The sequence below is a fragment of the Siniperca chuatsi genome, linkage group LG11 (genome assembly GCF_020085105.1).
Source record: "Siniperca chuatsi isolate FFG_IHB_CAS linkage group LG11, ASM2008510v1, whole genome shotgun sequence".
Lineage (NCBI taxonomy): Eukaryota > Metazoa > Chordata > Actinopteri > Centrarchiformes > Sinipercidae > Siniperca > Siniperca chuatsi.
Genome location: NC_058052.1, coordinates 51,907 through 68,449, shown reverse-complemented (window position 1 = coordinate 68,449; position 16,543 = coordinate 51,907). Strand labels below are relative to the sequence as shown.

General features: G+C 41.7%; 1 protein-coding gene across 4 annotated transcripts in view; it reads left to right on the top strand.

The window, feature by feature from the left end:
* vps8 (VPS8 subunit of CORVET complex) overlaps positions 1–16,543 on the top strand; it is a 110,634-nt gene that overhangs the window by 65,737 nt on the left and 28,354 nt on the right. For all 4 annotated transcript variants that reach the window (XM_044212998.1, XM_044212997.1, XM_044212999.1 and 1 more), the window contains 8 exons: positions 971–1,043; positions 1,954–2,073; positions 7,765–7,836; positions 8,314–8,433; positions 11,483–11,539; positions 13,669–13,751; positions 14,770–14,854; positions 16,045–16,143. In XM_044212998.1, coding sequence (XP_044068933.1) covers positions 971–1,043; positions 1,954–2,073; positions 7,765–7,836; positions 8,314–8,433; positions 11,483–11,539; positions 13,669–13,751; positions 14,770–14,854; positions 16,045–16,143 — 709 coding nt within the window. The remainder of the gene's footprint in view (positions 1–970; positions 1,044–1,953; positions 2,074–7,764; positions 7,837–8,313; positions 8,434–11,482; positions 11,540–13,668; positions 13,752–14,769; positions 14,855–16,044; positions 16,144–16,543) is intronic.

The following is a 16,543-nucleotide window of genomic DNA, read 5'->3' as shown; positions in this document are numbered from 1 at the left end:
TGCCCCTCACTCTGCTTACTATGAGACATATCAACAATCAGCTTGAACAAGAAAAAAAGTAGATTACTCCTTGTGGCTCTAAGAAATCTAAACTAAAACTTCTTTTAGATTTATGGAATCTATCTATCCACCTCCACTAAAAAGACTACAACAGAACCCCACTCCATCTGGTCATCTTTCATTAATTTCCTCTGACAGATCTCTGTAGAGTGGGCTGCACCGGGAAGAAAGGCTGGGTCACCTTATTCGTCCCCTCAACCGAAACCACAACTGAATTTGACTGCAGATCCCTAATAAACAGACCCCCTTCTTAGGGTCTGAGAGTTTTTAGGAAGGGATCAAACCCACAATGGGCCAGCTCTATTATTATAATTATTATAATTATTATTATTATTAGCAGTAGTTGTGGTAGTGGTAGTAGTAGTATTATTGGTAGTGGCAAAAGAAGTATTAGCATTAGTGTATATTTATTTACTTTTCCCCCATGGTTTCTCTTAGCTCGCAACTTCCCTTTCTCTCTCCCCCATCCTCCTTATTTACTTCTTTCCTGTCTGACAATGTGGAACACACATACACACACACACACACACACACACACACACACACACACACACACACACACACACACACACACAGAGTGTCTTTCCAGAAAGAAAGGAAAAGAAACAACCTAGCGATGCATATAAATTGTGGATGCAAACGCACCCTCCATGTTGTCAAAAGATCATATTTACTTGCGTTTCAACCTTTCAGTTGAGTTTCTGCACTTTCACTAGGCCGATGATTCTTATTAATATTGTCACTCACAGCTGCTTGTAGAATGTAAACAGTGTACAGAGGTACTGTATACATTCATGACTCCATCTAAAAAGTCCAATGTTAAAATCCTAAACACTGTTAATGCATATATAAAAGTGTTGGGGTGCGTGTGTGTGTGTGTGTGCATGCATGCATGTGTTTGGGTATATAGCTGCTGTCTTGCAGGAAGGGCATATCCACTGGGAGACATCCCTGAAGATCTTGTGGTTCAAGTCAAGAACCAGGTATGTAGATACTGTATATTTAGACAAACAGAGGACTTGTGTGTGTGTTATCTCCAGTAGTTATATTCCTGGAAGGGTTTGCAGTATATACCAGGAAAATTCACCAAAGTGATTCCATTTTACTGGTTCTGTATTTTTTTTGCAGAGGACCACTGTAGAGTTTGGATTTGTGGTAATGGTTAAAGCTGCAAAAGTTAATTGTGTTACAGAGGTCAGAGTAGAAGTGGGACAGGATTGAGGCTTTCTATTAGCTCTCTCTTAGCCAAGAGAGAGAGAGAGAGAGAGAGAGAGAGAGAGAGAGAGAGAGAGAGAGAGTCTCTCTTCACTCCCATCAACACCCCACCACTCATTGCTCACTCAGAATTTCTTGTTTTTTTTTAATGACTTAGATAATAATGCACTGATCCGATACACTGGATCAGTATTTGTGCCAAAACGTTCCTTAAACAAATCTGGTATTTATTTTTACACATTCTAGAACAGTATAATTATAATTTTCACAAGCCTAAAAATGTCTCTGCTTATAGTTAGTAAGTGATGTGTAGTTACAGTTTCATGTTGTCTTCCACATAGAAGAATGATCCAAATCAGTCTCACACACAAAGGTTACAGATTTAACCTTAACTAAATAGAAAAAATGTGCTGCTGTGAGATTGGCACTCAGTATCGTCTAATACTCTGAAAGAGTGTGATCATTGTTGTTTCTGTGCACTCTATTCATGTATTGCCTCAATTTGTCACAGTTGTTAAGTCTGATAAGCAATGCTGAGTGGAGCATGTGTTTGGCTGAGGGGCGAGAAGGGATAACACCACTGTTGTCATCTGAAGAAATGTAGCTGTAGTCATTAGAAGCAGGCCTTTATATATACACTAGTTGGCTAATGCTGTGTGTGTGTTTTTTTTGTGTCAGGTGTTTGAGTTCCTTATCCGTCTCCATTCAGCCGACTTGTCAGAGGAGGAGGAGGTTTTCCCGTTTATTCGTACACTCCTTCACTTTGATACCAGGGAGTTCCTCAATGTCCTCGCCATGGTGAGATTTCTTTATCGTTTTAACTCTTGTCATGCTGATAAATATGTGTTTAGTATGTTGAAAGCCTGGATGGCTGTATCTTGAATATCTTATCGTAAGCCATTTTCTCTGTTCTATTTTAACACCAACCTCACCTCAGTCAGTTTACTTTGCCATTTCTGCCATTTAATGTGTCATGCAAAAACTGCTACTGATGAAATAAAGCAAAGCCTCCAACTAGATGCATTGGCCTGAATATATATTACTATATTACCCATGTACCAGTCATTGTAGCTGCTGACTTCCTCTGTTGGCCTTGCACAGTAGGTTGCCATGAGTGTTTTCCGATACACATGAAGTCACATGTGGAGGCCCACACTGTGTCCATTCTACACATCCTGCTTTCTCTACCAAACAGCAGGAGTTGCTAGTGCAACGACTGGGACATGATCCCTCACCAGCCAGCCTCTTCATTAACACCACCAACTTTGTTCAGGAGAGTGTAGATCTAAAATTGCTACTGCCAAGGAAGGGCGAGATTTTTTCTTCTGCTCCATGGGATGCTCCAAATTTAGTGGCTTATTTCAAGTTTAATTTGCACATTTGCACACAGGGGTTTCTCATTTAATTTGACCACTTTTGCATCACAGGGTGGCTTGTGTTTCATGGCAATAATACCACTAGTCCCATAATTCAATGGTTCCAAAACTGGGAAAGTGCAACACAGGGGCACAGTGAAGGCTGAATATAAAATGTCTTTATTCACAAAAGAGTGGAATTAACAGAAAACATTTGGAAACCACTGCCTTTATCCATGTTTAGGTGTGTGTGAGAGATGGGTAAACACTGCAGGGCCTTGTATTATTTTTTTTGCCTCGTGTTATTTGACTCATAAATTTGACTATTGGAGTGTTTATGCAGTTCATGTACCAGCGTAGAAGTTACCTGTAGCTAGGTAGCAACCTATGCGTTGTAACAAGCCGATAAAGTGCAAGTAGGTGATGCGGTAGCCCAGCTCACCTTCCCCTTGTTTCAATTGGGCCGGCGTCTCTTGCTGCCGACCACCAGGTTGCTTTTAAAGTGATGTCACACAGCGTCAGAAGCGTGCTCCTACAAACAGTGGAGTCAGAAGCTACAGTTTGTTCCTGGTGTTTATAGCCCACAAATAGTGGTAGAGTGCGAAAAAGTCATGGCAGCTTAGTCCCTCGTTCATCGCCACTCACCTCAACACAAGCCAAGGAAAAACATCACAAGGATCGTTAACCTCCTGACGTGATCGGTTCCCAGAGAGCTGGCTGTTGTTGCCGGTCGGAATGACTGACGTGACTGACTGTGTGTGTGTGTGTGTGTGTTATAGTTTGAGGGTTTTTCATTTCCTGTTTTATTTTGTAGTGTGTTCCTCTCTTTGTGTGTCTTGTGGTTTTACTTCCTGTCTTTGTTTACTTTCCCTCCAGTTTTGATTGTTGGCCCTTCCTTGATTGTTTGCATCTGTGTCTCGTTGTTTCACCTCCCCTAGGGTATTTAGTCCGGGTCTCTGTCTTTGTTCAGTGTTGGATCATTGTTGTTACTTCATGGTGTTTCTACTCCTGTCTGACGTTGCTCCTATTGTGAGTTTTGTTCCTGGCTTGTGAGTGTTCCTGACATTGTGTGTGTGTCACCATTTGGTGCACTTTTGTTGTACCTGGTTCCTGTACCCAGTTCCCCGACTTTCTTACCATGAATTCTGCTTTGGATTCTTTGTCTCCCGTGGACCTTGGTTGTATTCTGGATTTTGTATTCTGCCTGCTCCCTATTGGACTGTTTAGCCACATTGGACTCACTTCCCTGTTTCCACCACTGCCAGCCGGTAACCCATTTTCCTGTTGCCTGTTCATTACCTGTCTGCCTACCGGTCTGCCTGTACCTGCCTGTAAACCACTTCACCTCATACCGCTTCCTGGTCATCTGCCTTTGGGTCCACATACCACTACACAGCACACACAACAGAATGATCTATCCAATCATGGACCCAGCAGAACTGTCCGAGGAAGCGGACCAGATGGTCTGTGATCTGGTGTGCCTAAGGGACATATGGGGAGAAATACGTGACGAGTCCTGCAGAGAGGCAATCAAATGACTCTTGACATCGCCTGGGCTGAGGGAGGCCATCCCTGGGTGGCTCACGGACTTCCTTCGTACCCAGACACCCCAGCCTGCAACCCTGCCTGCTATTCCTCAACCGGTCCCAGTCCCGAACCTATACCTAGGCACCCGCCTGGCTCTTGGTGGTCCTCGCAGCCACTGGTCCCCAGTTCATATCTCTACATACTTACCTCCTACGTGCTATTCTCCAGTCAGCATCTCAGCCTGCAAGCCAGGGGGCACCTCAGTCTGTTGCTTTCTTGGCGCCTTCCGGGAAAGGGAAAGAGTTGCTCTCCTGCCCAGCTGCTTGCCTGCCCCGTCGCCCAGCTGCTCGCCTGCTTTGCCGCCCAGCTGCTCACCTGCTCCGCTGCCGCCTCCAGTCCCAGCACCGTGGCGGCCTCCAGTCCCTGCTGCATCGCAGCAGCTCCCAGCCCCAGGACTTCCTGCTGGATAACAGCAGCCCCTAGCCCCTGGGCGCCCTGCTGGATCGCAGCAGCCCCCAGTTCCTGGACTCCCTGCTGGATCGCAGCAGCACCATCCCCTTGCCGCAGCTGGATCGCAGTCGCATCCTTTCCTGGCTGGATCGCAGCAGCCCCCAGTTCCTGGACGCCAAGCTGCCGGCTTCCTTTCCTGCTGTCCTGTTGCCGGGCCCTGATCTGGTTCTCCGGCCTCCTGAAAGGTCCCGCCTTCGCCGCCGGCCTACTGAAGGGTCCCGCCCACAGAGGAGTTGGTTAAGACAGAACTATAAAACTGAGCGTTCTGAGAGTTCTAATTTAGATAGGTGTTGGGATTTACCATGTTTAAAGGGGGGGCACCCACTTGTGTAGGTGCAATCAATTAATTATGGCTATCAGAATTATCAAAGATAATCATAAATAACTTTAATAAAGTCCTCGGGGGCACCACTCGTCTTGAAGAAGAGAAATGATAGCCAATTAATTGATAGTCTCATAAAATACATTAAACTATCAATTTGGAACTCAGATTAATAATTTAATTAATAACTATAACCAGAATTACCATTAATAGCTAGTAGGTTGAAGGATTTGGAGTTCAACATAGCAGAGGTTGGCAAATTACTCACTCTTGTGCAACATTAAAGAAACCAGCATAATTATACACAAGCATTTATTTAAAAGATAAACAAAGCAAAAACACACAATATGAATACTAACACTTAATACACTAAACTACAGAACAAATGGTGTGTGCGCAGGTCTGGGTGCATGCCAAATGGAATGTGTTTCTTTGTTCTGCCTCCCTATGTCTCGCATGCAAAAGCATGAACCCACGTGGTCAGAAACAAAGTAACAAGTGCAGCGGGAGCTTTAAAGTTATTCTCCACTGTGTGTGGTTGTGTTCAAGTCAAATTAGAGGTGTATGTGTGTGATTAAAGAGTATGGTCTAGACCTGCTCTATAGGAAAAGCGCAATGAGATAACTTCTGTTATGAATAGCGCTATATAAATGAAATTGAATTGAATTGATCTGTTTAGGATAACTTTGCCAAGTTAAAAGGAGTTAGTTAGCATGCAAAGACTCAACAAACAACAAAGAAAAACACATTAGTTAATGATGTACATATACTAAACAGTCCTGTGCTTTGCCAAGTACACTGTTAGTCTATGCTATGCCCAGTTGTTATGTTACCGTCCGTCAGAAGAGAGGTGGCTTTGGTGCTGCTGTTAGCTGACGGTCAGTCAGCTGGGAAGAATTGTGGTTCTGTCGTAGAAGCATGTGTTGCTGTTTAGTGTCCACTTGTAGGTCGGAGGAAGCCAGTTGCTCCGTCTGTGGTTGTCATGTGGTTAACTTGCTTTATGCTCCTTTATGAGCTAGTGTGTGCATGTGCCAACGTGCATGCTGCCTGTTGCCGTAGCTCCGTCTCGTCGTCTTACTTTTTTCAACTTTTAGCTTTCCTTTTTCTTCCAAACTTGAGTAACTTGTGTGTAAGTATAATTTAAACTACGCTCTTTACGAAAATGAGAGTAGAAAGTGTTTTAGTACTTTTTTCGCTGTGGAACTTCTTCTCCTGCTACTCGGTCAGGGCACTGCTGCAGATCAGCTGTTTGGCCACATTGTTTACACCAGGGAACAGCTGATCGCGCTGAAGCCGAGTGGCATGGCGCCCAGGACAATCGATGTCCCCACTGAGATCTGGAGGAGGACACACCGAGGATGCAGAGGTGGAATGAGGCGGCGAGGGAAGAGAGAGGGGTGCGGACAAAAGAGACTTAAGAACAAGAGATTTAAGCCGTGTCTGCCTTCTCTCGTAATTAGCAACGTGAGATCGCTGGCGAATAAAATGGACGAGCTAACAGTGTTAGCCCGGAGTCAGACGGAGTTCCGTGAGTGTAGTTTGATGTGCTTCTCAGAGACATGGCTACAGTAGGATATCCCGGATCGTTTTCAATGGCGGCTTTCAGACTGTTTGGGCCGACAGGGATCACACCAGGAGCGGTAAGCGGAAAGGCGGCGGGCTTGCTGTTCTGGCCAACAACAGATGGTGTAACCCTGGTCACGTCACTATCAAGCAGAGTATCTGTAGCCCGGACATTGAACTGTTAGCTGTCTCTGGCCATATTATCTGCCACATGAATTCTCACATGCCATTGTTGTGGCTGTTTACATCCCCCCTCTGCTAACCCGGCATCGGCGTGCAACGCCATTCACACTGCCATAGCACAACTCCAGACTCAACACCCGAGTGCACTCATTTTAATCTCAGGTGACTTCAACCATGTCAGCGTTTCAACAACACTGACTAATTTCACCCAGTATGTGAGTTGTCCTACTGGAGAGGAGAGGACACTGGACCTGCTGTATGCTAACGTTAAGGACGCATACAGCTCTTTCACCCCCCCCCCTGGGTAGGTCAGACCACAACCTGGTTCACCTCAAATCCTGCTATGTGCCTCTGGTTAAAAGGCAGTCTGTGACCACAAGGACAGTGAGGACATGGTCAGGGGAGGCCTATGAGACACTACAGGAATGTTTTGAAGTGACAAACTGGGATGCACTCTGTGAGACTCATGGAGAGGACATTGACAGGCTTACTGAGTGCATTATTGGCTACATTAACCTCTGTGTGGACTGCAATGTCCCAACTAAGATGGTCCATTGTTATCCAAATAACAAACTGTGGGTAACAAAGGACATCAAGGACATCCTGAATGCCAAGAGGAGGGCCTTTACTGATGGTAATAGGGAGGAGGTGAGACAAAACAGTCAAGTCACATAACCGGAGCTGCTGCAGCCTGCCACCTAGCATGGTGCCATCTTAAGAGATGTGAAATTATAATGAACTTTATTGGCTATTAAAGACTATTTAAGTTTACTAAGTTGGTGCAGTCTGTGTTGCTTTTTCCCCCATCACTCCTTGTCACAGCAAACAACAATATACCGATTTTTAATTAAACAGCTTTATTCAATGTTTTTATAATAACAATGTAATATATGTAATGTTTTATCTTTACAATATTTTGTGGCTGCAACTTCTGTGGTAGCTCATGCTCTGTGCAGCACATTGTGCTTCTACCTGGAATGAAATGTGCTATATAAATAAAGCTTTGCTTTGCTTTGCTTTGCTTTCTAGACATTTGAAGACTTTAAGAATGACAAGCAGGCCCTTGAGTACCAGCAGAGGATAGTGGACATCTTACTTCAGGTAAAATCCCAAAATCATTCCACGTGCTGTTGTTTGTTTCACATAATTGTTGATAGTGACGACAGTATGGAGCATAATGAAAGGTTCAGTATTCTTGTCTTTTTCCAAAACAGACAAAATGGTCTTGCAGAACCATTTCCAGCACAAACTTTCTCATGGTTGTTGCTCTCTGTCACAGCAAATCAGACAAACAACTGGCACTAATCACAAAATACAGTGACATGGTCATCTTATGTAGCTGAGAATTTTTTTAAATTATGCAATATCCCTGTATTTGTTTAAACCCAACAATACACTGAGACAGCATTTAGGTCACCTTAAGAGCTGCATGTCAAAACAGTAGCAGAGTCAGTTTGTTATCCTGGACAGACGTTTTAAGAAAGGTACAATTAATATCATTAACTACTATTACAGTTTTTATTTTCTGTGTAGCTTTTTCTTTTCTTTGATTATTAATATGTCTTTCTGGTTACCTAGGTGATGGTGGAAAACCCAGACTTTACTCCTTCCCAGGTGGGCGGTCTCTTCACCTTTTTGGCTCGCCAGTTGGCCAAGCCAGACAACACACTTTTTGTGAACAGGAAGCTCTTTGACCAGGTAAGTAATCAGATCCCCCAAATACCCCAAATATTTAATTAAAGGTCATAATATCCTGATTCTGTCACTCACAGCTGGCCGCTGGTATAGGAAGTACAGGCAAAGCTAAAGGTGCAGGGTACTGTATCGGCGCACAATGGCTGGGAAAATAAATAAATGAATACATGAAAATGAATTAAAAAACAATGCAGTGTGCATATTGTGGAGGCAATGGAGTCCCCATTACAGTTCACATGCGTTTTCTCCTGTTCAGACCATCTCTTGTGGCAAAAACAAGCAGAAAGAGCAGTTTTTGTAGCTTGTTAGTAGAGTCACACACACAGACCTCTCTGCAATCACAAAAAATTGTTCAGTAAGCGTTTCAAGCCTCTTTCTTCAATCTAGGGCATGAGTGCACATCAACATACAGTTTTAATGCCTTTAACCCTTTCAGACCTGAATTTTTTTTGCCAGTTTTTTTTGCACTTTTGCGCTTAGCACTCTTTTTTGGAGGAGGCGGGGGGCAGTGACAGCTGTAGAGAGACACAGGAAAGGTGGGAGAGAGAGAGGGGATGACATGCTGGAATCCAACCCGTACCGCTGCGGTAAGGACTCGGCCTTAATGGTACGCACTCTACCCGGTGAGCTACTGGGGTGTCTCAGAAGATTTGCGCTCTGCTAGAATATTTTCTAGTATCTCTGAGTTGGAACCAAGTTTGAGATTATTACCATGATGTGGTGTCAGAGTAGACATTAGTGCCACTGATTTAACCTGAACTTTCTCATTCCCGTTGGAAAGCAACTTCCAACACTGTGACTTAATGTGTCTTCACTTCTTACTATAAAAACACTCTTAATGCTTTTCCATCTTAACCTCGGGTCGAGGCACAGGGTGAGGTCCTGGAGGGCCTCTGTTCTGTTTAGACTCCAGTATCCCAAAATATTTATGCATAATCATAAGCAGTCAAATGTTTTTTATGATTTTCCCGGTGTGTTTGTAAGTCTACTGAGAGGCAAATTCTAAACTCCTCTAGAAGGATAATCTCTCTCAATTTTTCATATGACTGTGCCACCTATCAAAAGCTGTTTCCTTTTAATGAGCAAACTCAACATGGGAGATACAAGGCAGTTTCTTTAAAGAATGGAAATGCTGAGGGTACACTTACCAGGTACCAGCTCATAGGCAGACTTTGGGGCCCTGTAATTGTTTGGCACCGTCTCAAAGTAAAAAGAAAATACATCTAACTCTAACTGATCCAAGTTCTTTATAAGGAGGAGCCAACCAAATATTGCAACATGTCAAAGCCTTCATAGAAAACCTTCCCCCTGATTGTGCTAGGGACTTCATCTCTACTTCATGTTCATGTCAAAGAAATTCAGGAACAAATGAGAAAGAAAGTAATTGAGATCTATCAGTCTGGAAAAGGTCATAAAGCCATTTCTAAAGCTTTGGGACTCCAGCGAACCACAGTGAGAGCCATTATCCATAAATGGTGAAAACATGGAACAGTGGTGAACCTTCCCAGGAGTGGCCGGCCGACCAAAATTACCCCAAGAGCGCAGCGACGACTCATCCAAGAGGTCACAAAAGACCCCACAACAACATCCAAAGAACTGCAGGCCTCACTTGCCTCAGTTAAGGTCAGTGTTCATGACTCCACCATAAGAAAGAGACTGGGCAAAAATGGTCTGCATGGCAGAGTTCCAAGATGAAAACCACTGCTGAGCAAAAAGAATATTAAGGCTCGTCTCATTTTTGCCAGAAAACATCTTGATGATCCCCAGGACTTTTGGGAAAATACTCTGTGGACTGACGAGACAAAAGTTGAGCTTTTTGGAAGGTGTGTGTCCCATTACATCTGGCATAAAAGTAACACTGCATTTCAGAAAAAGAACATCATACCAACAGTAAAATATGGTGGTGGTAGTGTGATGGTCTGGGGCTGTTTTGCTGCTTCGGGACCTGGAAGACTTGCTGTGATAAATGGAACCATGAATTCTCCTGTCTTCCAAAAACTCCTGAAGGAGAATGTCCGGCCATCTGTTCGTGACCTCAAGCTGAAGCGAACTTGGGTTCTGCAGCAGGACAATGATCCAGAACACAACAGCAAGTCCACCTCTGAATGGCTGAAGAAGAACAAAATGAAGACTTTGGAGTGGACTAGTCAAAGTCCTGACCTGAATCCTATTGAGGACCTTAAAAAGGCAGTGCATGCTCGAAAACCCTCCAATGTGTCTGAATTACAACAATTCTGCAAAGATGAGTGGGCCAAAATTCCTCCACAGCGCTGTAAAAGACTTATTGCAAATTATCGCGAATGCTTGATTGCAGTTGTTGCTGTTAAGGGTGGCCCAACCAGTTATTAGGTTTAGGAGACAATCACTATTTCACACAGGGCCATGTAGGTTTGGATTTTGTTTTCCCTTAATAATAATAACAATGTTCATTTAAATTCATTCAAAAAAATAAGAAATCAGGAAGGGGGCAAACACTTTTTCACACCACTGTACCTTTTTAGATGCTAAAACTCATACCTACATCCCATACATCATCACTGCTAAAAAGGAGCATTTACAGCTGTTGGGGCATCTTTCAGTGTAAACACATCTTTGTCCTTATTCCAGCCTCAGTGGCTTAAAGCTTTCATAAGTAATGTGTCTTAAATAATAAATCAATAATATCCATCTATGTGGATGGATATTAATTATCTTTAGCTGTTCCAATTTATTGCTTTTGTCTTTGCCAAATGTTTAATTGATGGAATCCTTATTTTAACATCCCTCCCTTATTACATAGTATATATTATAAAATAGATTTGCCCTGATATTGTTTAATATAGCAATTAATTGTATTCATACCATATCTATTAAATCTTATATTGGGATAACTCAAACAATACTTTATGCTTATCGCTAAGTTACTTGCTTAAAACTAACTCACTTAAACTTCTTGAAGTCTCTGCCTCATTGATTGTTTTGTTACATCAGCACTTCCCATTAGGCTGTATTTATAAGAATAGCCAACCTCCGGCACTATTCATCCGCATCTTTGCTCTTACTGCCTTTCCAGGTTCTGGAGTTCCTATGTTGTCCAGATGATGACTCCCGACACACTGAGAGGCAGCAGGTTGGTGAAGTATACATTCTCTGCTCTCTCTCTCTTCATAAAGTGTATATATTTACATACACATACATATGTATACATACATATATGTATGTGTGTGTGTGTATATATGTGTATATATATATATATATATATATATATATATATATATATATATATATATATATATATATATATATATATATATATATATATATATATATATATATATATATATATATATATATATATATATATATATATATATATATATATATATATATATATATATATATATATATATATATATATATATATATATATATATATATATGTATATGTATATATATATATATATATATATATATATATATATATATATATATATATATATATATATATATGTGTATATATATATATATATATATATATATATATATATATATATATGTATATATATATATGTATATGTATATATATATATATATATGTATATATATATATATATATATATATATATATATATATATATATATATATATATATATATATATATATATATATATATATATGTATATGTATATATATATATATATATATATATATATATATATATATATATATATATATATATATATATATATATATATATATATATATATATATATATATATATATATATATGTATATGTATATATATATATATATATATATATATATATATATATATGTATATGTATATGTATATATATATATATATATATATATATATATATATATATATATATATATATATATGTATATGTATATATATATATATATATATATATATATATATATATATATATATATATATATATATATATATATATATATATATATATATATATATATGTATATATGTATATATATATATATATATATATATATATATATATATATATATATATAGATATGTGTGTGTGTGTATATATATATATACCAAAGAGGTACAACCAGATGCCCATGCCTGAAGCACTCGAAACTGCCAAACAAAGGCTCCAAGCCTTGGCCAGCCACCTAAAGAGGTACACGAGAGATAATGAAGCCAGAAGAATAAACCGGCTGTTCGCAACTCAACCTGCGAAAGTGTACACTCAATGGCAGGGTAATAACAGCAAAGCAGACCCACCAAGGCTGGAAACTGAACAGTACTGGAAAAATATATGGGAGAGGGAGGCATCACACAACAGACACAGTGGCTGATGGCTCTGAGAGAGGACCACAGCAACCTCCCTGAACAGAATCCAGTCACCATCACAGCGGCAGACATCCAAGAAAGAGTCTCAGGTATGAAAAACTGGACAGCACCGGGCCCTGACAGGATCCACACCTACTGGCTAAAGAAGCTCACTGCACTCCATGAGCGCCTAGCAGCACAAATGAACCAGCTGCTAAGGGATGGGACAAACCTTGAATGGCTTACAGAAGGGCGTACAATCCTGATCCTGAAGGATCCCGCAAACGGTACAGTCCCATCCAACTATCGGCCAATAACCTGTCTCTCCACAACATGGAAGCTCATGTCAGGCATCATCGCGGCTAAGATAAGTGGGCACATGGATCAATACATGAGCAAAGCACAGAAGGGCATCGGCAAAGAAACCAGAGGAGCCAAACACCAACTCCTGGTTGACAGAACAGTCGCCCAAGACTGCAGAACCCGACACACCAACCTGTGCACTGCCTGGATTGATTAATCTGATGGCAACATCAGGAAAAAGGAACATGAGAAACTAGAGAAATACCAAGGGCTCAGAGAAGAGCTGGAGAAGGCTTGGAAAGTGAAGGCGACAGTCGTGCCCATGGTCATCAGAGCACTCGGGGCAGTGACCCCCAAACTGATACAGCATATCCCTGGAAGAACACCAGACATCTCAGTCCAGAAAAGTGCAGTACTAGGAACAGCAAAGATACTGCGCAGAACCCTCAAGCTCCCAGGCCTCTGGTAAAGGATCCGAGCTCGAAGCATGAGACCACCCGTGGAGGGTGAAGTTTTTATATACTTGTGTGTATTTATATGTATTTATATATACATACCTGTCATTCTGCAGCATTTTGCTAGATGATTTCATCTTGTCAGGTCACTGGTCTTTATTGTGACTGGTTTGTAGGTTCTGCTGGAGCTGCTGCAGGTCGGGGGTGTGGTCCAGTTTAATGAAGGAAGGCTGTTGGCTTTGGCAGAGAAGGCCAAGTTGTGAGTAGCTGACCAAAGCAAAGACTAGAACCACTTACCTTTGCAAATATAACTTATTTTTCAGTTCAGTATTTTGTAACTTTTTCGAGTTATGTGCTCACATCCTTGGTCCAGATTATGTTCACATATTCCCTGGATGGTGCTTCACAAAAGTTGTAGGAGCAAAAGGTCAATTGTTTTTGTTAATGTAGTTCTTGTACACAGGGTGTTACCTTTGTGCTGTGGTCAATATAGGATATAGGTAGGAACTTTCAATCAGGTGTCAGGTGTTACTAGACGGAAGGGGTTAACAGTTTTTGACCGTCCCATAGGCAGTGGATGTGTCAGTTACTAGCCCGTCTATGCAGCCCCTCAGTGGCTTTGAGTTTAGGCGTAGCTGCCACAAAAGTGTTTCCACAGATTCACATTCACATTAACATTAACATCTTTTTGAATGGATATACAAATGTACATGCAAAGTTTTGACAGTGACTGACGTGAGGTTACAACAGCTGAGCTTTCTCCCAGAAAACAGCTGCCTCTTGCTGTTGGAAACAGTTGATTAGAGCGCTACGACTGAACCAAACAGTACATTTGGATTTGTTTTGCCATAAAACCAAAACAATACATTAAAAGAAGCTAAAAAGCTTTTTAGAGATGAGGGGAAATGCACAGCTGGTGATAATTCCATGTGGGTTTCATATTACACATAGTCATTTGATCCATAGTAAATATAAAATATTGATTAGTGAAGCTTTAACTTCACAATACTGATATTTAGCATAGGCTGCTGACCCCCCAAGCCATTCACTGAGACAGTATTGTCTAAAGTATCCAGTTGGTGCTCAGTCACATGGTGCTGCTTTTCATGGATTTCTTATATTATCCAGAAATTTTGAAACTTTGGTTAGCTCAGCTACCTGTGAAAACACCAGGGACAGCAAATTATGAGTAACTTATATAAATTGTAAGTTACTATTATTATTACATTTTGTGGCCTCAATTACAAGTCTTTGTGTCTCCCCGTCTTGCCCTCCAGCTACCAAATCTGTGAATTTCTTTATGAGAAGAAACATCTGTATGACAGGATCATTGACTGCTACCTGAGAGACCCCCTCAGAAAGGTAAGATTTATCAAACTATACATGCATTTGGTTGATGTGTTAAATTTGAATTTGTGCTTTTGCGTGTATGTTGATTTTTGTTAGTGGGTTATGATTGTCAGGCATACCAAAAACGAGCTAGACAGTTGGTGTCGTAATGTACGATCTTATTCGAACCCACAGATGCAGAACACCCTAGAAGTCGTTTTGAAAGTAAATCACTCTTTATTTGAATGTTAGCGGTATAGTGGGAAAGGGGTATAGTTCTTCGAACAAAGCCTTCCGCGTTGTCCTCGGTAACTCAGGGAAGGTAGCGGTAGTTCAGGAGTGGAGACTGAAGCAGCGGTTACCCGTCTGGCCCGGGTTAGAGGCTGCGTGGATCTGGACAGGCAGACTGGTCCATGAGGCGAGGAGCAGGTGGTGCAGTGTGGACCGGGGTTGGCCACAAGCCAGAGTTGGTGGTGGAATGGGGAACTGACCGTCAGCGGAACCAAGAGCAAGGAGCAGGTCGGATCCCAAGGGTCTGGCTCCATGGCGGAGTTAGTGGAAACAAGCAAGGTTGTGTAGCTGGAGCGGCAGGAAGGCAGGCTGACAGGAATCCAGACAGAGGCTGAGAACTGCGATCACCGGCACAGGATAATCCTGTGGGAGAGCAAAACAGGATTACAAACGAGGTAACAAAAACTCACTTAGCAATGGAACTTAACTAGTAAGTTTCAGGAGCCTTGACGTAGTGGTTGTACAAGTGTACGTGGACGATCTGGCATTGGTGTTGTGGGAGAGCCTGGTATTTAAACTGTGGAGACTGATGGATGATTGAAGACAGGTGTGCCAGTGATCAGCAGCAGGCGGGAAACCATGGAGCCAGACCAGGAGACATACACACACACACACACACACACACACACACACACACACCAAAGACAAGTCGGGGACATACAAGACACACCAGGAAAGGAGAGTACAACAGAGAACACAGGGCTGGGGAGGATAAGGTGGCTGACTACCACAATTGGTGAACTTTTGTTCCATCTCAGCTGTAACATTTAGCCTGGCTGTGTGGCACAGGCTGTTTTCTTTACCTGTGAGTGTTGATGAATGTCGAAGACCGCTGTGAATAATTGAGTCTTGTAGACAATTGTAATGTAATTGGTGGATTCAAATAAAGCATATAAAGAGATACTGTGTGTGTGTGTGTGTGTGTGTGTCAGGGGGAGATTTTCAGCTACATCCACAATCTGCTGTCCATGCCCGGCTACAGCCCTGAGGAGAAACAAACAGTCAAGGACAAAGTACTGCAACACGTACAGGTCAGTTCATACACAGACAGACATATATATTCACACGGTTATCCCTTAACTTTTGGCCAGGTCACGGTGGTAGCTGACTAAGCAAGGTAGGAAGGAGGTCCTTCTCCCCAGCCATGTCCTCCAGCTCCTCCTGGGGGATCCCAAGGAACTCCCAGGCTAGATGGGATATGTAGTCCTGGAACATAGATATTACTAGGAACATAGATTAACATAGATATTACTAGGGGTAAATAAGATTTAAAAAATATTTTAACATTTATGTGAATCAACCCTTTACCCATGTTTTTAAGGGGACAACCTATATTCCCAGCAGACAGGGAGACATGAGTGTGGCCAGTCTAGAGAGACGGTATTTATACATCCATACCCCTGTTATATTCATAATGGTCATTAAGAGCTA